The 27,521-nt window shown below is 38.2% G+C and overlaps 1 protein-coding gene across 1 annotated transcript; it reads left to right on the top strand.

Moving 5' to 3' along the window:
* The first annotated feature begins 17,079 nt into the window (after positions 1 to 17,079).
* Positions 17,080 to 25,079, top strand: rhag (Rh associated glycoprotein). Its single transcript, XM_020641525.3, has 10 exons — positions 17,080 to 17,365; positions 21,147 to 21,330; positions 21,417 to 21,567; positions 21,660 to 21,807; positions 21,910 to 22,076; positions 22,183 to 22,320; positions 22,801 to 22,919; positions 23,076 to 23,149; positions 23,301 to 23,374; positions 23,635 to 25,079. The coding sequence occupies exons 1-10, from the start codon at positions 17,185 to 17,187 to the stop codon at positions 23,707 to 23,709; spliced, it is 1,311 nt and encodes a 436-aa protein (XP_020497181.1). The 5' UTR covers positions 17,080 to 17,184; the 3' UTR covers positions 23,710 to 25,079.
* Positions 25,080 to 27,521: the final 2,442 nt, after the last annotated feature.

The raw sequence follows: 27,521 nt of genomic DNA, 5'->3' as shown, positions 1-27,521 counted from the left end.
GTCATTGAACTGCTGCAGTTCACATCATTGTGGTGTCAACACAAGCAGCATTTCAGGGGCAAGCGATGCTGTAAAGCTACTGCTGCCAGTCATCCTCTTTGAGTCTTCCATTTATAATTGCCATAAAAAACATCAATGTTTCAAATATTTCACTCTACATATTACCGGTATTAACATTTAGTTCAGACAGAAATCTGAAATGGAGACAGGCATATAAAGTTGATAAAATACAGGTTTAGAGATTGAAACTGTAGTAAAAGGTTTATTAAAGCTAGTATTGCATTAGTAAGTCTACCAAGATATTATTTTCGAAAGAGTTTTTTGCCAATATTAAAATGCTCCTTGCAGTAAAGCATGCAAGACTCATATTCCCTAGATTTTCTGCACTGCAGTAGATATTTTCACATACACAACAAATTTAAAGGAAATAGGTTTTGGGACAGACACTTACTGTGGTAAAAGGTATAAGGCCCCATACAGCCTCCACTATACTGGAGTGTCATGTGTGGGAAGTGAACTCCCGGCTAAGAGCTACAGAAACATTCAGACTTCCAGCTAATGAAAGAGGACCAGTAAAGTTGTGAGCTTCCTTCCTTTCATTGAGTGCTTTGAGATGCAACTTGACAACCTCTTCAGCTTTCATCAGAAACTTGCAAGACCACTCTCAAATCAAAGCAGACTAACAACAGATCTCCTCTGTGAGACTTCCAAGCTCTGGCTGATCACTCTGATTGATAAAGACCTGAAGTATGGAGGACTATAGGCATGGCAATCACTGATATTAATCAGTATATCGAAGCTGGTTCTATAACAATCACATAACTCCCTATATTGTCTTGAGGAACTCATAACTAATGAACTGGATACACAATAAGGGGTTTAATGTGCCCTTTACTTCCTCCAGTGCCTGGACTAAAGTAATTGTTTCACAAGCGAACAGGATTTCTACGAGTTCAACCAGTGGCCAAACACTAAGCTCTCCCAGCATACCGGGCTTAATAAAACAGTTCTGCTTCATGTCAGCCATTAGCAGACCGTTGTTGTTTCTTCTCGGAGCCACTGCCTGTTGGATTCCTTTCCTCACCTAATCACCCTCAAGCAAATGTACATTGAACAAACATTTAGAAAGGGGTCCCAAGCCAGCAGCAGAGGAAATGGTTAAAGTGGGTGTAGGCGTATTCCAAACACAATGCAACGCAAAACACTCATTTACACACAACAACCCGTAAAAGAAAGAAAATCAAGAGCCAGAATGGACGAAGGAACACAAGGTATAGTTTGAAGACGCTCAAAATATATTTGTGGTTTAGGATGATAATGATGATAATGATGTTCAACAAAGTAAACAAAACATGGTTCAACAACTGATAGACTCATTACTTAACCACGCTGAAAAGAAAACCGCTCTCATAATTAATTGTTGCTTGTAATATACTTTCAAATACAACATTCCCCTGTGTGAGTGCCGTAGTTAAGTTTAGTAGTAGCAGCTTTATTAATATTCAAAACATCAGAAACAGGGTTTCAATCATCTTTCAGTGACGATTGTCAGTACCAGCTTTTATAAATGATAAGAAGTATTTTATTTTGACGAGCATGTCTGCGTTAATCTTTACTTACTAGCGTCGACAAGTCTTTCAAACGTTGATACTTTTTGATACCCATTGTTTTCAAATGATTTAATCGCTGTTGTTTTAATGATCAATGGCATTGAAACATATAGAAACTGCAGATCTTTCATATCTATAACCAAAAGCTGCCGCAAGCCAAAGACAACACTGTTGAAATTGCATAAATACGTTGGCATCATTTGTCTGCATTTTTTGTTGATAACAAACCAGAAATGACCCGATATTTGGCACTAGAGTATCATATCTAAGTATACTATAGTACCGTGACAACCCGAACTCTTCAATAAAGATATGTATGTCCAAAGATGGATGTTTAAATAAATATAATGAGTCAATACAAACATAGATGGAGTTACGATCTCCAAATACATTTAAACTTTTAAACCACCGACAGTTCAAAGTGTCAACAGAGGACAACAGAGGTATTTACTGCGTGCAAACACAGAAACAATTTTGCTAAAATGATTATTTGCTTCATGCACAGACACTAAACCATCCAGACAGACGAAAAACACCACAGCAACAAACAGTCCGCAGCACGTTCCGGCAGTGTTCAAACATGAAAAAAAGACAGGTATACTCTCTGTACTGAAAAGAAGACGAGACAAAATATTCTGCATTCAATCTAAAACTGTCAAAAACGTATGTGGACAACAGCAGGTGATGAGTGTGACGGTACCAAAGAGTTCTTAATTGTATTATGTTGAAGCAGAGGCCCCAGTGATATTCAATTTTTATTGCTTGGGCTTCTATGTCTTTATTAATAAGATGCTGGATAGAATCAGAAACAGATGAGAGAGTGGGGAGTGACATGCAGGAAAAGGATAATAGCCTCCATACATGGGGCGCGCATCATAAGTGCTAGGCTATCCCGCACCTCGTCCTAAAGACATTTAGATGGACTTTTCTCAGCATGGTAATCATTTTTTTAAGTTTATAGATAGCTCTTGTTGTTGTCATATTATTTAAGCCATATTCACATGATTGCAGAGAGGCTGCTTCTATTGGGACTTACTTGAAAACATTTGGTGGATGGAGTACAAGCCTTTATATTGTGAGATTTATTTTTAAATCCTACAGCGTCCTGACCACTCCAAACAGGCTACAATAACTTGGACTAGGTTATGACCAAACAAGAACAGAAAAGAGATTGAAACACAAATAGTGATGAATCAGTGCTTAGTTATTGTCAGAGTTCTTTTTGACATGTTTGCTGTTGTACTGCAGGTTCTTTATCCCTAAAGAGTCCTGTACTGTCGTTGCCTGCACAGGATTTTTTTTTAACTGTAATCGTTTTAATAGTTTTAAGTAAGGTTGGGGGGCAATGGTACTATTTCCACTTTGATAGAGGATGCAGAATAGATTGATTCAGTCTATTTTTTCAACATAGTGCAACTTCAAGGTGACCACATATTCAACTGGTTTATTTCTGCTCAGAAACTATGACTCCTCATGTGTTCTAAGAGCCACCTTTCTTCTTTCTTTCTTTTTTTTTACAAAGCTTGTCTACTCTCCCCATGGAAAGTTTCCTGTCAAGTTTTATAAGGCATACTTCGTAAGATATGGATCTATTTGAAATTCTTGAAAATGCTGCCTGGGAAATGTGCATGAACCATGCATGCATCCTGGTGTATTATCACAAAGGAGAGGCTGAACGCCCTGACAGTAATTGCATGAGAGCACGTTATTTCTTCCCCAAACTTTGCTCTCACTGCACTTCTTTGGCTACTTTTTTTCCAACCTTGACCATAATAATAAATAAGCCCCAAGGGTCTTTACATCTGCTTATCGCTCCTGCCACAGTAATCTGACACAGACATTCGCCGGGCCTTACATTTTACACAGAAGAAGGGGAGGACATTCCTTTTTCTCATCCTGGTAAATCTGTTAGCCATTAGCCGGTGTCAGACAGATGCAGGGACCAAATCCATAAGCTTCACTCAGGAATGGCTTGGTCATGCAAGGGTCAATCACACACGGGTTATTATTTTAGAGTCAGACGATACATTCCTGCTACGGCAGTTATGTGACGTGAGAGAAGATAGCTTTATAGCTCCTCTTGGAAATTAGTTCAAGGAAGAGTTGTAACAGCAATTTGAAAATCCATTAAGAAATGTTTGTAAGTCCTTACTAATTCTTTCAGATTCACTTAAGTTGGTTTCATCAGTAAAACTAATGAAATGTCTTTGATAGCGAGGACTTAATCACATGTTGGGACCATAAACTGTCTATAAAGATTGAAGAAACCTAACCCAACCTGTGGGATCTTTGCTGTATTATCAGTAAGTTAAATGTGTGCTTTGGTAAGCAGAACGGGCATTGCCTTGATTCAAACGACCAGCTCCCTTCTGCGTGTGTCTTGGTCCCAAATTACGTCAGTAGTGCATTATGTTAACACCTGTCATGTGGGTATTTGGTTTCAATTTTGTACAATGGAAGGAAATTGAGACGTGACATCCATTTTTATATACAGTCATTGATAGGGCCAATAAAAAGCTCTGAAATATGTAAACAGGATTATGTTGTACCATTAAAAGCTGTAATTGATCTCATAATGATTACATTTGTGTTAAGCAGAATTAAATATACATCACATAAACACGTCAGTACGTTTCCAATGCTGGTGAACGGGTATATAGCTTCATAACTTCATTTTGTCAACTTTATTAGCCTTATGTTTCGTATTACTGTATGAACTTTGCGTTTTTGTGTAGTGTGAATATAGGTCTTCTCAAATTTCATGATCATAATTCAGCTTTATTTTGAAGAATCATGTGATACAAAATAGGCTCTTTAGCCTAGCATGCTAACATTAGGTAACTACCAGTTTTATCCAGAAAGTTTGAGTTAAATAAATGTAAAGTTAAAGAAACTTCAGAACAGCTAGTGGAACACACTTTAGGATCAATGTTCATGTTTATTGTGTTCAATCTTATTGCACGTTGCAATTATGCACACTGCTTCTTGATAAATCCAAAAATACTTTCGTTGATTCCACAGGTTTTCCACAACATGCCTAGAACTATGATAAAACAGGTAAACAGGTTGTGATATAGTAAATAGTGATACTTACACAACAACACAAAGTTAAATGAACCCTGCTGCAAAAAAGACACAAGAGAAGTTGTAGCAGCTGCATGAGACTATGTAGGATAGGTGACAACAACCAATATTGTAGATTTTATTAATTGTCCGGTCATAATGCCTTATATTGGCAGGAACTATTTAAACACATTGATAAAATATTTGGAGCCAACATCTATTTTTGATGAGATAAAGGAATATGTGGGTGATATATAATTTTTTAGATTTTTTTGATTGATGGAGTATGAATGACAAGAAAGTTATTTTTACATCGAGCAAAAACAGCTGTTACAAGGAAATGGCTAAAACCTGATCCACCTACTATTGATGAATGTATCGACATAATATATTAAAGATGTGTTTTTGAAAGGCTGTCATTTTCCTTCAAAGTTGAAAAGGAAAGATTTTACCCAATTTAGACCAAAAAGATGGAAAAGTATGTTGGACATATAAGGCCAGACTAACGGATGTAAAGTTGGAAATGTGTGAGAATATAATCTACGATTTGATTTATTCTTGCATCATTTAGCTTATCTGTATTTGTTTTTCTTCTCTCCTTCTTTTCCCCTCCAAGGTATAAACTCCCTATGTTTTTTGCAAATAATTCAAACTAATGTTACTTAAAACTGAATTATAAAGTAAATGTCAAATGTAATGCAACATGTGAACAATGTTGACAGAACAGTCTTAAACTGTAATCATGTGAAATGCTGAATGTAAGAGATCTATTTTCCTAAATAAAATATATATTTAAAGAAAGTGAAGTTTGTGGATTTCTTAATTTATCTCAACTTCAATACTCAAAAGATTTGATGGAAAGTTGCTGACAGATGTGATAAAAAAATCATGTGCATTTTTCAAAGAAATTCCTCATATGTTTTCCTTTATATTCTATAGGCAGCCGCATCTACATCTGGCTGAGGGATTCATTATGTATTTCTATACTGTGACTGACAGGCCAATCTTTCATAAGGAAAGTAAAGTACTGAACTTGTTGGGGATTCATAGTGAGTAATTATTTAAATTTTTGCATCATCAAAGGTCTCATTTTTTACTGTTGATTCCAGCAGTCATAAATGTCAGGAGCAAGCACCTTTGTAAACAATTGTTAACAAGTATCGGGATAATCTTCCCCATAATTCTGTCATAATCCACTGGAGAAGCCTTACATATTTCCTGCATGCATATGAAGAGTCCAGGGTTTTTTACATTTTAAAGTATGTAATTGAGAACACAATGTTTTGTCATTCATTCATTCGCATTTCCTACGCATATTGGTAGTTTTTGTTAATCTATGTTAAATATTCCAACCATGCTTTTTACATTTAAGGACACTTCTGCATTAGCAGGGGACTTTGCATTGGGACATAAACAGTGAAGTGTGGTATCTTCAGATAGGGTCAGAATTCGAATAGATATTCTTGCACAACTGACTTTTATTTTTGTTCTTTAGATCATTTCTTGTAGATTTTCACAAAACTTTTGCCCTATCCAAAAACTCTTCTGCAAATAGATTTGGATCAAGCACCATCATCAGTCCAACTACAGGCTTTCTGTCAAAAACGGATAGATAACATGTTATAATGCCCAGTAATTCAAGTTTTATTCATTGAAAATGGGTGTAAGAGACAGTTAAGAGAGATTCTTGGGCGACTGTAGGATAGCGGTTAGTGCGCGCGCCCAATGTACAGAGGCTCAAGGCCTTCAAATGACCTGTTGCTCTTTTCCTGCATGTGCCCACTCTCTGTCCCCAATTTATGTCTACATCCACTTTCCTGTCTCTCCAATAATGGCATAAAAAACCCCAAAATAAATCTTTCAAAAAAAAAGAGTGTAATTCTGTAACAGCCTGTATATATGAATGGATGAAGCCTGAGTGATGTCACCCATCTGTTACTGCAGGGGGCTTTAGAGTCCCATCGATGGGGGCCGCCATGCTGAAAATCCTGTCTCAACCTAACTTTTAGTCACCCTAATGACAGACTGATAGCTGGAGCTGAGGCGGGTTTTAAGCTTTCAGACAAAACGTTACACCGTACCTGCAGTCAACAGGTCAGCTATGAGCCTAATGGTGAACAACGCTTATTATTTCCAAACATTTCAGCTCCCATTCTGATTAAGACATGAGTTAATCAGACAAATTTTGTTTTTGAACCTGGCTGTAAACATGTCAGTTTCTGTTGTAAAAATGGGCTATTTTGACTTTGTATGTATGTGACTTCTGGTGCTTCTGCAGCCAGCCTCAAGTGGACACTCGACAAACTGCAGGGTTTTGCTCATCGGCTTAATTTTTCAACACTGGAGGTTGCAGCTTGTTGTGTACAATTTTTTAAAAGAACAGGACTATCTGGGTGAGCTTTTATTACCACAAAACTCGTAGACATTACAAGCAATGGAAGCTTCAAATGTGTGTTTGCATGGCAGCTTGGCCTCAGACTTCACTCAGAACTTACTAGAAATGCTGTTTTTTTTGTTTGACAATTTTAGAGGCTGTGACTACATGAGCAAAAAAAGTAGTAGAAAATTCTACCCTGAGAGTAATGAGACAAGTCCCTGTGACCTCTACAGTGGACCTAAACACTGCATGCATTCAGAATAAACTAACACATACCTTTTTACGAAACTTGTATACACCACATTCCTTAAAACCGTATAAATCAAATTGTTTGTTCAACACAAACATGGCTTTTCACGCATGAAGTTAACCATGTCTTCCCAGACTGACGGCGTTTTTGCCACTGATTTCACTTTAGGTGTTTAACTTGAAGACAACAATTATATGGATTCCCATATAGGCTACTGTAAACAGGCCCAAAACTATACGTCTGTGTAGACCTTGTGTAAATAACATTCCTCCCATAATAGCTACCATGTGGGGAGACATTCAATCAGCTAGACCTTCACACAGAAGGTTTGTTCAATGTATTTTCTGTTTCATGCGGCTGCTGGAAACTCTTTGATGAGATATGTTAATTGCTAAGAATCAAAATTATCCAGATCAAATTATCCAGAGCAAATTAATTAAACCAATATAATGACCGAATACATGACCGGTCTTTGTTCTCGACTGCATGTCAACAATTTTTACAGTGTTAAAGTTTCATTATACTTTCAGTTTAACAAGACTTATTCCATTTATCATGTACACAAAACTCTGCTGTGTGGCTTGCGTGAGAAGACATTTTTTATTTTTCTTCTTCTTTCTGGCTTAAACCACCAATCTTTTACATCCTGTGCATTGAGAGTCCGCTCATGTCGTTTAAGGCAGGATGTTTTTTTTGTTTTTTTTGTCACAACACCCCCCCCCTCCCTCCCCTTGCTTCTTGTTTCCCTGTTTCAATGGGAAGTCTTGGGTTGTGGTCCAATCATTTTAGTTTTTATTAAGATGTGATGATAAGGTGGAAGGTTGATTGCTGCATGAGGAAAGGGTGCGGCAAAGGCCCTCCACTAGGCGTCATTTAAAGAGAGCCTGCGTTAGATAAAGCAATTATGATATCACTGCAGGGAGAATGTGTGTTTAAAAATGCAGCATGACATCAGGATGCACTACAGAGGAAGCTGCAGCACGGGCTATCAAAGGCTTTCATCCAACAACAATATGACAGAAATTCCTCTCAGGCAGGGTGGACTTATAACATTTTAAGATAAAGACTGTGGGAAATCAAAGACAAAAACAATAAGAGGGGCTTCATGTGTCTTTTGACACATCTCTAGCTTTTAACTGTGCTATGCATATATTTAGATTCACATTTACAATAGAAAGGGATGTGACAATTCGTGTTCATTTATAGGTTTTCATCCGTCATGTGTCACCACTCTTCGAGTACATTGCTTTTCATTTTTTCGAAAGAAGAAACACGTACAAGGAGAAATGTGAGAATTGAAACATAAATAATGTTATCATGTATTTGGTGCATGCAGTATCCTGGGACCACAACTTGCTTATGCTATCTTTGTAATTGCGGAAACTAGAAACTACAGCAAAGATTTATCTGTATGTATGAGCAAATACAAAGAGTCCCATAACACCAAAAGGAACCCAAGCTAACCCACCCCAACCACTCAAATAGATGGCATAATGTGGCTGTAAATGGTAAGCATGAGATTAAACATATTTGTTGAAATTATAGGTTTTCATGGAGCAAAACTAACACAGGAAATCAGCTAATGCCATCAAGTACAGCCATTCTAATTTTTATACATTGAAACCTATCTTTAATCTTTTAAAAGTTTTTTTTAATGCTTAGATGCATCAATGTATGTCAATTCCATGTTGTCATGTTGCTGAAAGTTGAGCTTATTTAATCTTTAATGTCCTTGAAATTTAAATAATAACCCTCTGTGTAGTGCATGAACAGGCTTCAGAGGGTCTCCTGCCATTCATCTTCCCGCTGTCATGGAAAAGCACATAACTGCAATTTCTCTGTATCACGTTTTGCACATGTGGTTTTGGTCCCACAGCATTCCCCCTGTACTCACGCACCTCTGTCCGCACTTTTTGACTAATGCCTGCTGCACATCCCACGGTAACATGATAAGCACGTCACTAAATCCTCAACACACCTGTTAAAAATTTGAAAGCTCTCAGCAGAGTTCAAACAGCACTGTATTTCTGCAGTTGTGTGCAAAGCCTTTTAGTGTAAGACGGGAATGTTGCTGAAATGAAGTTTCCATTTTTGAACGACAGGAAGGGATTTCTCTCATCTAAACTTACATACATACAAGCCGTCTAAGGCTTTAATGTTTCTGTTTGGCTGCTTCATGTCGCCAACATTTTTCTCCCATCTTTCCTGAATTTGAAATTCTACAAGATGTTTGTCCTCTTAAAGCCCTTGTACAAAGCACTATAGGATGCTATGTAATTGGCCTGCACTTAAATAGCATAAAGGGCCACAGCAACACAAACATGATGAGTGCTTGTGATTGTTCTTGATAGCTTGCAACTAACATGCTGATTACCCGCCTGCATAGGCTTCCCTCCAAGCGGCCTTATCAGGGTTTGCAACTGTTCCCCTCAGCCGCAGCCACAGGAAACGAGGGGTGGGGTACGTACAAGGGAGTGTGGTGAAAGAGCAGCCAGGGGATGGAATGAAGAAGTGTCTATTCACTATCATCCCCTCAAGCGAAGGACCTCAGATATTAACAGTATCCAAGATCCTGGTTGGGTTTTTTTTTTTTTTTTTAATCACTTTATAGTTATTCCAAATGGTAAAATCTGTCTCTGGATCAGAGATATTTCTCTACAGTTAAAACCTGACTGATTTGGAAATTAGTTTGAATGGACACAAGCCTCTGGGTTTCAAGTTGTACACAACGGATGCACATTTGTTAGTTTCCAACAAAGTGTTGGCCAACAAGGTCACAGCAGCTCGGCTAGCAGCCCCCTAGCACTGCTAATAACAGGCAAAGAATATTAATTTCTAACATGTAACTACTTTGTTCAGTGTTTTAAACTAGTTCTAATTACAAGGTCTGTTTTTATTTTACTTGTTCTGTTCTTGATAGAATAGAATAAAATAGAATTACTTTATTGATTCCAAACTGGGAAATTGTGGAAAGTAAATGAAGTAAATGAAATGCTGCAAAAAAATTATGGAAGCATAGGGATGGATTAAAATGGTATTTCTCTTTATAAACAAGTGGAAAAATCATATACACCATCAGTATTACTGATAACTCGTCCTTCCTTTGTATCCGCTGGTCATTGAAGATCCTCTCTCCTCCAGCCATGTCTCTTATCTTACTCTTTAATAACAGACACCCACTGAGAGACTGAAGTGGACTACTTCTTGGACTCACGCAGGCACACTGACCCCTGCTCATGCTGTCCCATTATACCAGGCTTAAAAGGCTTCTGTTGGTATGTGGAATGCAGAAGAAGATCTGACACTCAACGTAAACAGCCAGAAATGTGAAAGAGTTTTAGCAACCTTCAGAAAAATACCCAGGAGTTTGAAGAAGACAGCATTTTTTCAGATGGAAATGTGAAATATTTATCGCATTTATGTGTACAATCCCAACATATGTCTAATCCCAGCATTATTCATTTATAAGAGATTCCTGGCTTAATTGTGGGACAGAGTGGTATCTACTGAACTGTCTGTGAGTGTAGACACTATAGAGACTGTGATTCACTACAGCGGGGTCAGAGGCCGTTTCATAACTAAAGCCAACATACAGTATGCACACCTGGTAAAGTGTCTCTGAGTTAAGCACTGAACATTTATCTGTTCCATGATCCAACCTGGCCCTGACCTCTGTGGTAACATGCACACAGTAATTCAACATTGTCAAAGAGGGATATTAAGAAACAAAGACTCAGGAAATGCCTTAAACATTATCATAATGTTTAGATCATCTCTCTCAGCCAGCTGTGTTGGGAAGCCATCGTGAAAGCTTAAGAGGCAAAATCCTTAACCTTCAGTGGACTTTTAGTTCAAACAATTTGCCACAAAGTCCCAGCTGTGCCCAAAAAGACGAATGGTTTCTTTTAGGCAGACGCATGGTAGGTCTCATAACAGCATGCAGTATATTTTTAACTTGCAGCTTATGGCATTCAGAGCTTTGCAAGCAGGGCAGACCTGCAATGTCGCTTTAACCTGCAACACACTGGAAACAGAAATGGAATAACCACAAAGGTTTCCTAGCCGATGTGTCGGCTTCATACAAGACTTCAAAGTATCTCACGCTGAGGCGATGTCAATACACACTTGAGGAACTCTCTTCGAATTAATTATCAGGCCTCATAAATCAAGCAAGATTACCAAATGTATTTCTCATGCAAAGCCCTGTAGAGCTCACGCATGTTTATGTAGAAAGCTGTATGTGATGTAACATAGATACCACACCCAACAAACTACTTTACAGTTGTGATTAATGAAGAGGAAAGAGCTGGGTTTCGTCTGTCACACAGACCGACCCGTGGTCCTCCTCAGCCATATACATGTGTCCATAAGGAGGAATCCCCCAACTGAGGAATGTGGTGTTGAGCCCCTGAGAACCCCAAAGGAGGAGTGTTTGCATATCTTCACACGAGAGCAGAGGTCTGTATCATGTAGTGTGACGGCAGGAATCCTCACGAGAGCACGCTGGTCCTCATTACGAGTGATAAGAAGGTAATGCTTTAGAGTTAGGGGCACCCAATGATCATGCATGTCAAGTTGACCTTTGCATGAGAAAGGGCTGGAAATAAAACAAAACAGCCACATGGAGGAATGTCCATAAAAAAAATCAGCTGCAAGGTCATTGACCCCATATAACACTCAAGATTGGCCAAGTGAAATCAATGCTGCATTGCCTGATAAAACTATGGAGAACTGCACTATCCCATATTCATAGCTTTTCAATTAATAGTAGACACAGGTTAATTCAGTTCAAAGTCATTTTACTGTTTTCATCATTCTAAAGTCATGCTTCATAAGATTTACCCCTCTGTGTCTCCAATATGTGATACATGTAACTCAAATGTCCATGGATTGGGTTGTGGGTTTTCACTCTTGTTTGTATTGTGATGTGATAAAAATGTCAATAAAAATAATAATAGAAAAAATAACAGATTGGTCAAGTGAACTGTGAGTTACTGAAGTAATTACTAAGATACATTTGAAAGAGGTAAGAAGGTTCCTCCTAGGCCAGCACGATATGGTGAAAATCTGAGATGTGCTTCTTCATTGTTCAATACTGTGGAGACGATATGAGGTATGATAGATAAACAAATAATAAAGCATATATATTCCCTATTACTTACAATCTCTATCTATTTGCTGTTCAACATAATCTACAAAGTACCTGCGATTGCAACATGTACCTAGTGAATCTAAGATAACTCCACATAGCAGGGTTTTTTGTACCACTAACTCGACACTATTTAATCTGCTGACGGCTGGCGAGTGCTTCTTCTTATTGTCAAAATGGTCAGAAATCCTGACCATTATTCCAGAAGCTCTGTGTGTGCGTATGGAAATATTTTGTTTATGCAATGCGATACAAGTCGATCTTTTGGAATATGTTTAATGTTCATATTGCCATAAAAAATTAAATTTTTTGAACCCCAGCTTCTACCACACCGATGCTTTTTGTTTTTCTTGATGCGCTGTGATACTGAATTTAAATAAACTAAACTAAACAACAGCTCGACAGGCATCAGTGAAGATCTCGTTTTCTTCTTAGTATGACTTTGAATCATTAAAACAGACTTATCAATAATTCTACAGCACCTGCTTGAGTAAAGGCACACTTATTTCAGGATGTGAGTCATTATCATAAGTCTACATATGAGGCAATGAATCTCCAAAACCTATCTTTGACCAGGTAACAGAGGATAATACAGTAGGTCTGGTTTGAAAGCGGCACAGGACATCAGAGAGGGGTGTGTAGTTATGTGTATTGCATAACCTCACGTGGGGAATCGCAGTTAAAGGATGGAGCACATTTGAGCCTGATGGCTTGTTTATTTTCCAGCAATTTGCGCTTTACGGTGGGGTTGTGAGTGAGCAGAGATAAATCACTTAATGGTTTCCCTGGAATGGGAAGTTCACAGGGAGGCTAGATTAAAAACTGATAAATTAAATAGTTGTTTGGCCCAGCTGTTTCTTCTCTGCTTTGTTGCTTCAGTATTCAAACTTTCTGTACAAGCCAACACATTTACTTCCAGGACCAACAAAAGGGTTGTTTGATGAAACTTTTACAAATAAGACTAACAGTGATTTGTTTTTACACCATGGAAAATAAGAATCTGACGAATGTTTCCTGTATGCAAATCAACGACAGAGCGAAACAGAGATTCAAACATAGCAAGCACCTTCTCTGTCTGCGTCCTCATCCCAAACTAATATAGCTGGAGAAGCTAACTACTTATAAGCTACCCAGAAAGGATTATGCTCCTGCTAGTCTGTCACCGTGGCTGTACGATTATTTTCATTGTCTCTGCACCTCACTATCCTCTTCTCGCAGCAACACTAGCAACAAAGCTAACCAGATTTATTAAAAAGCTTATATTATAGTCATTGTCACCTTTCAAATTGTCAGTCAGTGAAACCTATAAAGTAGCTTTGCATGATTTGCAGCTCATTTTTTTAATCTTATATCTGCAACTGTAAAAGCCTTTATTTTAGCCTCTGCCGCAAATGGTTTGTTTCAGCTGCTGTCTCTTTAAGAGAGAGCTGCTGTACATTTGCTTGTGATTTGCCAGCTGTATGGAAACCTTCTGGGAGCAGAACGCCCCTGGGCTGAACTCGCATGCTCGCAGAACAGCTAATTAAAACGTCTCCACCAGCCTATGTAGAGAGACCTGAAGCCATCTCGAGAAAATCTGGATTTCATATCAGGGAACTACCACGTGATTTGCATTTGAAGAACAAGCCGTTTAGCGCACTCCGCAAACCTTCCGAGGGTTACTCCAACATGCAATAACCTGACGAGCTAAAACACGTTTAGTACGGGCATCCAGCATTGTAACACTATGAGTTTTAAAATGGGCATCAGTATAATAGGTCAACTCTAGCTAGCTGCCAGTTAGATTAGTTCTCCCATAAAAATAAAAAAAACATTAAGTTCTGATGGCCACACTCCTTATCTGGCCTTAATGCTCCAACAGAGAAGCTAACATTTAGACCGAGCAACCCAGATCATAAGCTAGCTTTCTGCATGTTTATGCACATATTTGTTTGTCTAAGTTGACAAAACAGATTACTTTAACAAAATGTCTAAAAAGTGAATTCTGTGCACTCAAGGTTAGAGGAAAAATGTTGGCAAAAGCAGCAAGTTGACAGCTGCGAGACCTCAGGGAGACCCCGCTGTGAAATGTGAGATTCTGGTTCAGAATCTGCATTTACTGTTGTTGAACAGTCGTGACAACGAGCAATTCTCATGCTTTCCATCAAAGCGGATGGATTTCAGCTGACTGGAGAAAATGTGATCCTTTTGGCTAAACAGTGAAGAACTTTGGACATTATAATGGTTCTAATATTTAAAGTTTCACCATTATACAAACATTTCTCAGGGTTGGAGCTACTCCAGGGAACATCAGAAATTGTTTGAATGGCAGGAGTTAGACTAACACACTTTGTTTAAAGTTTTAAGACTTAAATCCAATTTAACAAGGAGCTGAAAAAGATCTGTGACCATCATGAATGAACGTATGAATGAAACAGTTTGACCACACAGCCTACTATACAGTTCAGAGGACCTTCACTATCAGATAAATACAAAGACCACAATCTGGAGTATGAAAGAATAATGAGTCAGCAGGAGTAGATTCATTTGAGCATGGCTGCAGAGTTTTTGATTTCTCTCAACATTTGGAAGTAATTTCCCAGAGGGTCTGGGAAAACCCTTGGTACACTGAGATCCAAGACAAACAGAGATGTGTCACCGCCAGTGATTAACTACTCTGCTCATTCATAAAGTTCTTGGCCTATAATGAAGGAACTCTGGCCTGAAGTAATTTGGTGAGAGGCCACAGATTGACACCACACTCACTGTGGGAGCCACTTAATGGAACAGAACCTGCAAGCCAAACAGAGTATAAGACTTGGATAGTTTCCAAGGGGAAAGGAAGTACATGTATGTACTGTGTAAGGGTTGACAGTAAAGGACTTGAACAATGAAGTAACCTGATACAGTTACATACACAGTCTGTAGGGGTCAGAAGTGGAGTGACGATGCACAGCACTTGTCAGAGCAACAAGACACAATGAAAAAAGGTTAAAAGAGGTTGCTTCTTCCCTTACAGGATGAGCCCCTTTCTCACATGCAGTGCAATCAAGAGCTGCTTGTGAAAACGCGTGACTCTATCCAGTCTTTGTGTTGCGCTGTCCTATGTCTTTTTACTTACTGTGTTTTGGTCCACTGCTGTAAATCGAATTTCCGTTCCAGGGACAATAAAGGTCTGAACTGAACTGAACTGTCTTTTTCTCACCCCGTGGACAAATTTCTGCCACAAGTGGGTGTGAGCCCATGTCTGAACGCAGCAAGTAATATTCAGGGAAAACATGACAATATCAAAATGCTTCTTTTACTTGATTAGATATACTGTAGTGCAATGATAATATATTTTTTTAATAATCCACTCAAATTATCTTTTTATAACGTTTAGAAAATTGTGTTAGGATTAAATAGCCAAAGTGAAAGCCTATCTCCCTCCTAATGATTTAGAGAGGGTGATCAATGCATTTAAAACATCTTGAGGCACTTGAGGCTGGCTGTAGAAGCACTGGAAGTCACATGCACAACCCTTCAAAAAAACAAATTCTTCATCAGAAATTAAAATGTTTAAAGCCCGGTACAAAAAACAAAATGGTCTGATTATCTAATGTCTCTGGCAGCACACATTGTACAGGGGGTGAATTTGATGATAACTCACCCATCTTGATTTAATGAAGGAAAAGCATTATTCACAATAAATCCCATAGCTGACCTGATTGACAGTGTAGCTGTTTGTCAGGAGGCTTAAGGCCTGCCCTTGTTTTTCTTTCTTTTTTTTTACAGTCTATGGTTTGGAACAGGTGGTCATTTAGCACATGCCTCCTGACAGGCAAGAAAAGAAGGGACCACATTAACCTTGTGCTGCTTTCCCTCCACTGGCTTCCTGTCTGCCACATGGTTGATTTTAAAATATTTTTGTTGACTTTTCTCAACTTTTTGTTGGCCCCTAATGGATTTGCACCGCCTTACTTAAATTAATTGCTCCATGTTCATACTCCAGCCAGAGCATACAGCTGCCCCAAACCTGTGGAACAGCTTACCATTAAAGATACCCTTACTCTTGAATGTTTTAAATCCCTGTTGAAGATCAATTTCATGAGTTTGGCTCTCCTTTCGAAAAATAATTGTTTTATCCCAACAGAGATAAATATTGTTTAATGATATTTCTATCCAAATCGAATTCACTATTACATTTAATATATTTTTATGATGTATTCTAGTTTCATCTTTTATCTTTTACTCTGTTAAGCCATTTAGTCAACCTTGGTTGTTTTAAAATGTAGAACTAACAGTGTTCAGTGGAGCAAATCAAAGAGGTATTTAAAAAAAAAGCTACTGTATTGAGAAAATCTATAGTATATATATCTACTGAGAGGCATTCCTGTCCAAGAATTGCATCTATCAAACTTTTCAAGTCAAGTCAACAAGTCAACAAACATGACAGTGAAAAATGAGGGGGAAAGTGAAGTCATTAAGAATTCCTCAGTGTCTCTCTTTCATATGTGTTTTGCTTGGTCCCCACTGACGTCCACAAAGGAAACCCATCCCCATGAGCAAAGTGCATGAGGGGGGTGTCCACAACCCGTGCCTCAGTTTTCTGCCCTGTCATTGGTCACCACGAAAGCTACATTAGTTTAAAACCAGACACAACCTTTCTCTCTCCTTTCACATAGCACAACCCCTAAAAGGGACTGAAATAGATCAACCGACAGGCAGAGTTTGCGTGTGTGAGTCAGACTAACTGATAAAAAGAGTTGGTCTCAGGATGCCTGCGTATGCCACCAACATGAGGTTGAAGTTCCCTATTGTGGCCTTGACTTTGGAGATTATCACCATCATTCTGTTTGCAGTGTTTGTGGTCTATGATGATGGAATACATCATGGGCATGGTGGTGAAGACTTAAATGCGACCGGCCATGAATTGCCACCAATGGAGCTCTACCCCAGTAAGTCTACATGGGGATGCTTGCTGAGGGATGCTCTGATACTTGATGCATTAATGTTTGGTCAATGCTACTTTTACAACTAGTTTTTTAAGAGGTTAAAACAATGGATTATAAAGCTATTCAGTCAATAATTGCACATAAGTGTTTGGGAATGCTCTGAAATTAAGGTTTTTTACCCCCCTAAAAATGAATATATCCACAGATCATTCATGTTTTTTGAGTTTGGTTTTTCAGTCTTCAACTTTGAAGTGCTGACTGACCTGAAAAGGGTTGTCTTTCTTTATTGGAAAAATGTGAATTCTGTTTTCAGGCTGTAATTTGTCAATTAGCTTCAAACTGAAATAGAGGCTGTTCCCAGAGTAGGTCTGCTGAATGCAATAAGGGAAGTCATGGGGCTGCAGCTGAGGAGTCCAGACGATCCTGCAGGGGAAAGTGTCATGTTTCTCACAGTGTAGGTCACATGTGATTTGAATTAATGTCTCAAACACAGAGCTTATATAGAACAAAAACAGATGGTAGACAAGGCAGAAACATGCTTTTGATGTTTGTGTTGCTTTTAAAGTATCAATTTCAAGGTACTTTTATTAAACTACGGTAATGAGCAAAAAGTGGCTTCTACAGCTAATGTTTTTTTGAATGTTTATCTGCATTATCACAGCTGCAGCTGTAAACTGCTGTTTTGCTGTACGCCTGGCTGCTCATGATAGGGTGGGGCAGGGGTGACTTACAGATATTAGCCCATGCGTAACATTAAGGGTGTGCATACATTCTACATCCGATTTGATGTTTCTGTATAACAATGGTCTTTTAAAAAATGTCTATTTTTTTCCATTCTACTTTATTTTAAATCATGCTAGGCAAAAAGTAAAAATGTAAAAATCTGACATGTTGAGACAAAGAAATTATCATAGGAGTCTAATATTGTTTCACACAAGAGGATATACATCTAAATCTGCAAATGCTTTAAAATATTAAATTTCTTTGTGCTCAACTAAAAAAAACTCTACTAAAGTGAAGTCATGTAGTCAGTAGAATGGGACTGTATCACATGAAGGCATGCACATGCACAGAGATATGCTATCCAACCCATACCAGACATCTGTGATTATGTCTTCAAAAAAAGGCAAATAGGCAGAGAATTGTGGGTGAGAGCAAGTGAGAGCAATTAAAAGCTAACAAGGCTTTTTCATTATGAAACAAATCTGAACTTGTAATTTAAATGACAGAAACAAATCTTGGTTATATGGTTTGAAACAAATTTAAGAACCTTGCAAAGAGTAGATTGCAGAATGAAGACATCAAAGGAAAGGAGATCAATTGCTCCAGTGTTTAAGAAATGTAATAATCATTAGTCCTCCTGCTCTGATGTATCCTTGCTCAACAGACTGTGCTTAGGTAGTCACTCTGGGTATATCCTCCCTCATATCTGCTCACCCAATTCTTTGCAAAACTACAGAGCATTACCTAACATCTGGGCGAGGTGCCAGTCATTCTGGCTGTTTTCCAACTTTACCACCCCCACTGTCTTTAATATACTATACTTAAAAAACCCCACCAAAAGTAAAAGAAGCCTTAGTCACCCAGATGTGAATGTGAGTGAGGGTCAATGTTCAAGCAGACTTGCAAACAGGTTTTCTTCAAAACAGCTCCATGCATGTGAGCTAAATCAAATATTTACACCCCAACTCGCTTCTACTGATATGTGTGCACTGTTTGAAAAGCTGACCACACGTTACGCAGTTTTAGACAAGGACGAGTCATGATTTTCAAGCTGACCACAAATCTAAACTTCAACATCGTTTTCTTCATAGCTGGTTTGGTTTCTTAAATCCAAAACCTGGTGAGCTTTGTGTGAAAACAGACACAATGCCAGGTTAGGGAGATGAGATGTGTCTTCAATCATCCCTGATTACAGACTGACGTAGAACAAAAGGAGATAATAATGACACTTTGTTCTCTGTTGTTCTAGAGATCTTTTCTTTTGATCTAAGAATATTAAGTACACATTCGATAAATCCCTTTGTACTAACATTTATTCCATTTAAAAAAACAGAGCTTGAAACAGAGTAGACAGGCAACAGCTCTGAAAGTCCAAATGAGCAGCTCAATTTTTAGCCCGTTGATGTATGATTCAAGCAGCCCACATGTGTTCAGTGAGCTGTTTCTGTTAGAAACTCCCAATAACACTAAACAGTGCACTCTTTAATTTAGCCACACAAAAGTAGCTGTTGATTTTTCATGCCAACCTTTTTACTGAATTTGTGTTTAAAATACGCTGATGTACTCTACATGTAAAATCTTGTTTGTGAAAACAAGTGTGGAGGATTTTTTGTTCTGCCATTTTTAAGTTGTCATTCTGTGCTGCATTTAAAACCAGTGCTTGTTTTTCTCAGTTCAAATCATCCTTGAAGTAGACAAACAGAAAATATCACCATGTAGCAGGTGTGCTTGTTTTCCTCATATCTGCTGTGTACATACATTCATTAACTATTAAAATAAGAGGAGCAGAGAGATGGGGGCAAAAGGTAATTTGAAAAAATGACTGCCTTTTATATTTTGAAGGCCATGACCAATTAATTAATTGTCATGAATAGGTTGTTTATCAAATTTAGGGAAATTGTTTTGTGAAATTGGGTATAATTCGGAAGATCTGTTGCTTTTCTGCACTTCGATAAACATAGTGATGCAGCCAGCAGCTGGTAGGCTTAACTCAGCACAAAGACTGGAAGCAGAGGGTAATATATAGCAAAGCTCAGTCTGCAGCTATTTACCAGCATTTAAAAAAAAAGCTCATTACCTTGTGTTATGTCATTGTTTAATCAGAACAAAAACAAAAGTGTGAAAGTAGGTAATAGGGTTATATCAGAGCAGGGGACAACTGACTATTTCTTGGCTTAGTGTAACTTCATGAAGTCATTCTAGTTACCTGGCAACATCATGTCCTCTAAAGGAATTAACAAATTCAAATGCAAAAAGAAACGGTTCTGAAGAATAGCAGTAGATGCCTCCCTATTACAGCTAAGAGTAGGCGTGTCTTGTTTAGACAATAGTGGCTTCGTTCATGCTCATTACGGACTGAGGAAATGGAACACATTGTTTCATAACCTGCGCACACGTCCACCTTGATGCCTTTTCCACATGAGGGTCTCATCATATCAGGCTTTTGGGAAACAGGAGCCACACTTCCTGTCTCATCAAGACTTTGGAAGGAGCACCAAGTTCAATGCAAATCTAACAAAACAAATGGCCTGGCCTAAGAGTTTTCTGTGTTCTTACATTCTTTAAATGTACTAAAATCACCATGTATACTTAAACATCAAATTATTAAAAATAATTTCTGCTGTCTTTGTCAGTGAAGACTAATAGTAGAGGATGTTATGTCCAAATGTCCTCTCCTGAGATTTGTTAAGTTTAAACGTATTAAGATCATATGAAGCTAATAGAAATAGCACAAGGCTACAAAATCCACATAAACATCAGGGATGTTTTTCCACAGAATACTTTTCATGGTGTGTTTTAATATCCTGTGCAGCTAACATGTCACGGCAGATAAAAACAGCCAATGTGAAATGAAATTACTGCTGTGAAGCCAAGTATCTTTAAATCAGATAAACTACTAAGTCAAAAGAAGATAATGAATAATAGAAGGCAGTGTGTTAAAAGATGGTTTCATTTGACTTAATTTCATGCCCCTGGTTAGCTGAGGCTAAAGTAGGACACACAAAACAAAGCAGGGCCTTGTCTTCAGCAGCAGAACTGACCTCTCTCCTCATTCCTCCAGTGTTTCAGGATGTCCATGTCATGATCTTCATCGGCTTCGGCTTCCTGATGACCTTCCTGAAGCGATACGGGTTCAGCAGCGTGGGGGTCAACTTGCTCCTGGCTGCCTTCGGCCTGCAGTGGGGCCTCCTCATGCAGGGCTTCTGGCATATGGAGGATGGCAAGATCAAAGTCAGCATCTTCAAGTATGAGTGCCTTTTATTTATTTATTTTCCTAATTATGTCATTATATTTGTTTTCCTTACGTCTCGTATTCTTCTCCATCCTGCAGAATTATAAACGCAGACTTCAGCACGGCTACAGTCCTGATCTCCTTCGGGGCCGTTCTGGGTAAAACCAGCCCTGTGCAGCTCCTCATCATGACCGTCCTGGAGATCACCATCTTCTCCATTAATGAACACCTGGTGGCAAATGTCCTTGGAGTGAGTACGCCATGAATCAAAATGCTAAATGTTGATGTATAAGACTGGCAGGACTGTGCTCTTACAGACCTGTTGTACCTTCTCCCTTTCAGGCTAATGATGTAGGAGCGTCCATGATCATCCACGCCTATGGAGCCTACTTTGGCCTGGCAGTGGCAAGAGTACTTTACAGACCAGGTCTAAGAAACGGACATGAGAATGACGGATCTGTGTATCACTCTGATCTGTTTGCCATGATTGGTAAGCACCAGTTTTTTAATCTTTTGCAAGTTTGTATCTTGAGAGTTTTATCATTTGGATGATGGTAGAAATTCTGCATTCTTGTCTCTCTCTCTCCAAAAGGAACCGTCTTCCTGTGGATGTTCTGGCCCAGCTTTAACTCGGCCATTGCTGATCCTGGCTACACTCAGCTCACAGCAGTGGTTAACACATACCTCTCCCTGGCCACCTGTGTGCTGTCAGCCTACGCCATCTCCAGCCTCGTGGAGCACAGAGGAAAACTGGACATGGTCGTAAAACTTTCCATTAGTATCCCAATAAAATAATTAGGAATAAAGAATTTTAAGAGATAAAAAATTAATCTGACACTTACTTAGTTATCTCTTTATACCACAGGTGCATATACAGAATGCCACTCTGGCTGGCGGCGTTGCCGTGGGAACATGTGCTGACATGGACATTGGGCCATTTGGGGCAATGCTGATTGGATTAGTGGCGGGCATCATCTCTACCCTGGGCTTCAAGTACCTCTCTGTGAGTTTGTGGTCTCAAGTGTATAGCACAGAAAGGAATCCTTAGAGATTTAAAAGGACGTTTTTTTGAAAGGTTTACTCCGTTCATTTTGTGAATGATAAGTCAATTAAGAATAAGTAAGGTCATCAATCCTTTTAGTAACAGATTCATATTTGAAGTATTTTTCTTTATCCATTTTAGGGATAAACAGCTGTTTCAGCTTCTGAAATGTGAATAGTTTCTGGGATTCTTATTCTCATGTAACAGAAATTTGTCAGAACTTGAGCACTGAAAAGCTTTCACGGGCCTCTAATGATCATTTTAAGACTACGCGACTAATAAAGATATACAATGCACAAAAAATGATGATTATTGGCAAAATGCTACTCATTTTTATCATTGCATACCTGAAATCCTGCATATTTTGTCAATATGAAGACTTTCATATGCATAGTTCACCTTTTAAAAAGACACTGTGGATGTTCCATTTCTCCTGTGCAGCCCATCCTGGCATCAAACCTTGGCATCCAGGATACCTGTGGTGTCCACAATCTGCACGGCATGCCAGGCATCCTGGGCGGGTTGGCTGGTATTGTGGCTGTGGCTTTGGGAAAGAAAAAGTAAGGGCCATTTTATTTAACACAAATATTACATGAACATATTAAAACACATATGGAAACATATCTGTGGCTTTAAAGTAATTTAGGGGTTTCGGTCATTTGTCAGCTCTTACATTACTCTCTCCTCCTCCCTCCCCTCTTCATCTCCCTCTTCAGAGGTGAAGCTACCATGCAAGCTGCTGCTCTGGCGTCATCTCTTGGGTTTGCTTTGGCCGGTGGTGCTGTAACAGGTGAGAGGAGATGAAGAATCACACCACACGTGACGAATAAATAGTTACATTTCTGAGCACAATGTTGGTACATGAAAGAAGTCCAGGGTATGTTTTGATTCAGCAGAAAGGCATAATCTGATTGATGAAAACTTTCATTTCCTTCTTCAAGGTTTAATAATGAAACTGCCGTTCTGGGGACAACCACCAGACCAGAACTGCTTCGACGACTCTATTTACTGGGAGGTAAGAAATCTCTACTTACCTGTTTCTGACTGTTGTGCAACACAGGTTATTGAATTAGTGGTTTTGGGATCCTATTATTTGATTTCTATGTAAATAGAAATTGATTGATTCACGAGGTTCACTTTATCTACTGTTAAACCCCACACATGTTTTACAGGGCAATTGTTTTTATTGTTTGACGTCCACATTACGCACAGACGTCTCATTAAGTTCTCTTTCATTACACTGCAAACAAATAAGTTGGTCTGCATATTTTTCAGGTTCCTGAGGAGGAGGAGGAGCATGAGGAGAGCTTGACTCATGCTGATCACTCAAAGAACAAAGCAGAAGTTTAATTAGCTGCCAACTGTCTACTGAGCGAAAACATTTAGAATCATTAATCAACTACACCAAAAAAAAACATTAATTGGATATACTGACAACAAAAACGGACAGTTTTGTCCATTTCAAAAATGTTTCCAAATCAAAGATATAAACACAGCGTATATGACATCTTGATAGTTAACTTTTCTTCTAATGAAGAACAAGCACCAAAACATACATTAAATTGTCAGAATTTCTAAAATGAATATTGGTTTATCCCATGTACACAAAGAAAGAAATCTTACTAAGAATTTGAATTTGAAAGGAGAACAGTCACATTCAGGGATTTTTTTTTTTACACTGAAAGTTGTGATCGATGTTTTCATTAATGAGCCTCTGTAGAAAACAAGGTGGGTCAATTCTTAGTTTCACTGCTGCCTCATACACAACTACTTCCATAAGCTTGTTTTCTTTATTTCATTTTTTATATTATAAATAAGCATTACAGCATGTTTTAAGATATTAGTATCGTGTGTATTTCTCTGTATACATTCTTTAATATTTCATACGCGTTTCTGCTGAAGCTTGGGTCAAAGAAAGGCCTTAAACCTGCCTTGATATGTAGCTTCACGCCGCCTCACTAGAGCCCACTCCTTCTGAAAGGAGTAAGTAAGAGTCAGACAGAAAGAAGCAGTGAGGCTCTGACATAGGCAGGGATAGTCGCGTTATATGTTATCACTTTTTATGTTGCTTATCTTTCTCTGCTTACAACATTTTCTAACAATCTACGGGCAGCTCTACCATTTCTTTAATGCATAATAAAGATGTACGTTCAGATCTGTGCATATAGCATAACATTGGTTTCCTCAAGGGAGGCTGAAGATGATTTTTGTCTGAGTGCAATTCAGTGTATTCTTACATGTAAATACAGTTTATCTTCATGATGGATTGACATGGTCAGTTTTATGAGGGTCCTTCAATGTTTGAAAAAACAAAGCTCCTGGTACTGAATACTTTTCAGAAATCTTTAAAAGAAGTTAACAGGAACGGCCATACTGATTATAAGATTGGTCTGGCATTTATATAAGATGCAATTATGACCAAAAACTAACTTTTTTTTACCACTCCATATACATAAGGTAGCCTTTTCTTGAACCCGATGATTTCTGCTGAATGTCAGATTTAACTGTGTTTAACACATACAACAATGGAACGCAGGGCTAGACTAAACTGACAACACTTTCAAAAATGTTACTCAATGATATTCTGGTAAGTCCAATGATTTATGATGCCCAGGACACTGACACACAACAAGATTTTCTATTTTTATACAGTGAGCATGTGCTCTAATTTGTATAATGTACTAATCCTGTCAAAATAAAGATGTGTTTGTATAATACCACACCCGTGATTTTGTGTGAGTTATTTAGCAGTAAATTAAATTATTTCTGAGATTAACAGCGGACCACAGTGTAGCACTTATAATTTGGCATCATCTTATATATCACACACAGAGTGGCTCTATGTACTTTACTTTTTTATTATTCTCTTTTACACTTATAATCACATTAATATTTGGTAAAGTTGTCTATATTGCCTCATGCATATACAAAAATTATTGAATATATTCCTTACTATGACAAAGAACCAGTTTTCTACGGCCACCTTTTTCAAATGTTTCCACTAGATAGCTTCTCTATGATGATTCTTAACTGTATGGGGCAGACTTTCCCAACCTTGGGGTTGCATGGATTTCAAATGGGGTCGCCTGATTGATAAAAAACACAGTATATTGTATATGGTCAACGCAGACTAATGTGGGCCATAGCCAATGCCAAAACAAAAAACTTGCAGAGCTTCTGTCTGTCATAAAAATGTCATCCCTGCCTTTCTTCCTCTGCCCACAATAATATACACATAAAAGCCTTAATGTGGTCTTCGAAAATGTTCACTTGCAACACAATAGAAAAGCTATTACCGTTAAACAAATTAATTTTCACCAAAAAGCTGTATGTGTTTTGTTTGTCTGGGGTCGACAGAGTCTTGTCAAGTCAAAGTGAGGTCACGAGAAAAAAAGTTTTTGAACCAGTAAGGTGATTCTGAGTTCATTTCTTGGTCATAATATAGCAAATTAGAGATGTATTTTTATAATGCGCCAAATGTGACTATTTGAAATTAGCTTTGGTTAATATAACATTGGTCATTTATAAGATTTTCTGACAGGAAACTTATGATATGGGCCTTAAATACCAACTTAAGGTCGACCTATGCTATTTATGAAGTTAGGCATGCTTTCCCAACACTCAACACTTTCCCAATAAATGTCTACTTAACAACACTTTCATATTAGGACCATATAGGACAGACACTACAAAGTGAGCAGCTGAATAACATTCATCTAAAGAAATGTCATTAAATCCTTAACACCTTGGGACTTTTTCTTTGTCTTAATCTAGAGCAGGGTTGGGCAACTGGGGGCCCGGGGGCCACATGTGGCCCCCATCAACCCTCAACGTGGCTCTCGGGTCAATTTTTTACATATCAATTAATTGGAAACATGAAGAAAAACATGACAAAATCTGCCATGAAATCATGAAAAGCAGAAATATGTCCATAATAATATTTGATCACTGGTAATATGTTGAGTTAAATTTGAGACATTATTGACTGTAATCGTTTTTTGTGTTCTACAACTTAGCCCTCTGGCAGTGAGAATTAAATGAATGTGGTCCTTGCTGTGACCAAAGTCGCCCATCCCTGATCTAGAGCTACTGTATCAGATTGCATTTCAGGTAGGCAGCCAGGTTTCTTCAGGTTTCCCGCTAATTTACCTGACTGACTTTTTAACCTTTAGAAAATGACGACACTCCAAAAAAAACGTATTCCCAATGGTTTTGTGGTGACTACAAATGTCACCGCACATATTTAATGTATTTTATTTGGTTTACAACATCAGCTTACCTCTTCATCATCAAGATTTATTATATGAAATCATATTTACACATTCCCAGGTGGTTAAACAGGGGGACAGGTGTGGTATTCATGTGGGGTTCCAGCACATTCAGGTATAGCAGGAAATGAAAAGGTGGACAGGTTGGCAAAGAAAGCTGTAAATAAAGAGAGGATTGATATTAACATCAAATGATCTAAGTCAGAGGGGAAACGAGTCACGTGGAGTCAAATTAAACAGGAATAGCAACAATATTGGAACAATCAGATGAAAGGGAAGACATTTATACTCAATTCAGAGGGAAATAGATAAATACAGAGGGAGCAACAGAAGAGAGGAGGTCGAAATGTCCAGGTTAAGAATTGGCCACAGTAATTCAAATACTGCATACTGTCCATTTACTACTCTGTTTAAGCACATTTACATTTAATCTTTCATATTTAATTTACAACCATTTACGACTCTGTTTTTGCACATTTACATCTTTCATCTTCCACATCTAATCTTCCTATTTAAGACTAGTAATGCTTAGTTAAATCCTGGTTGTATATATTCACATTCTTAATTTTGATATTTTTAGTGCTTATTTACTTTGTAGTTAACATTATATTGTGTTTAGATTTTCTAACATTGTGTTTTTTACTCATATTGTGTGTTTGGATAACCTGCTGCTGTAAACGCCACAATTTCCCAGTTTGGGATCAATAAAGTGATTATATTATATTCTATATGCAAACTAGCAGAATGAACATGTAGTTATTAAATGTAGAAAGTATGTAGCACACATGATGTCAGAAATGGAGAGAGAGGGACTCGTGAGAAGAGTATTCTGGAGAGAGGGAGAGAGGCCGAAGATGCTTGTTTAAATATCTCTTGAGAACAGGTTTTGTTGAG

Source organism: Labrus bergylta, chromosome 15, assembly GCF_963930695.1.
Source record: "Labrus bergylta chromosome 15, fLabBer1.1, whole genome shotgun sequence".
Lineage (NCBI taxonomy): Eukaryota > Metazoa > Chordata > Actinopteri > Labriformes > Labridae > Labrus > Labrus bergylta.
Note: the sequence above shows the minus strand (reverse complement) of the source record. Positions and strands in the feature narration are given on the sequence as shown.

Bases quoted from the DNA above. Each gene is read 5' to 3' on its own strand.
- rhag (XM_020641525.3), top strand. From the start codon at position 17,185: ATGCCTGCGTATGCCACCAACATGAGGTTGAAGTTCCCTATTGTGGCC. The intron at 22,321-22,800 runs GTGAGTTTGTGG...TCTCCTGTGCAG, and splicing joins TGGGCTTCAAGTACCTCTCT to CCCATCCTGGCATCAAACCT. The intron at 23,375-23,634 runs GTAAGAAATCTC...CATATTTTTCAG, and splicing joins ACGACTCTATTTACTGGGAG to GTTCCTGAGGAGGAGGAGGA.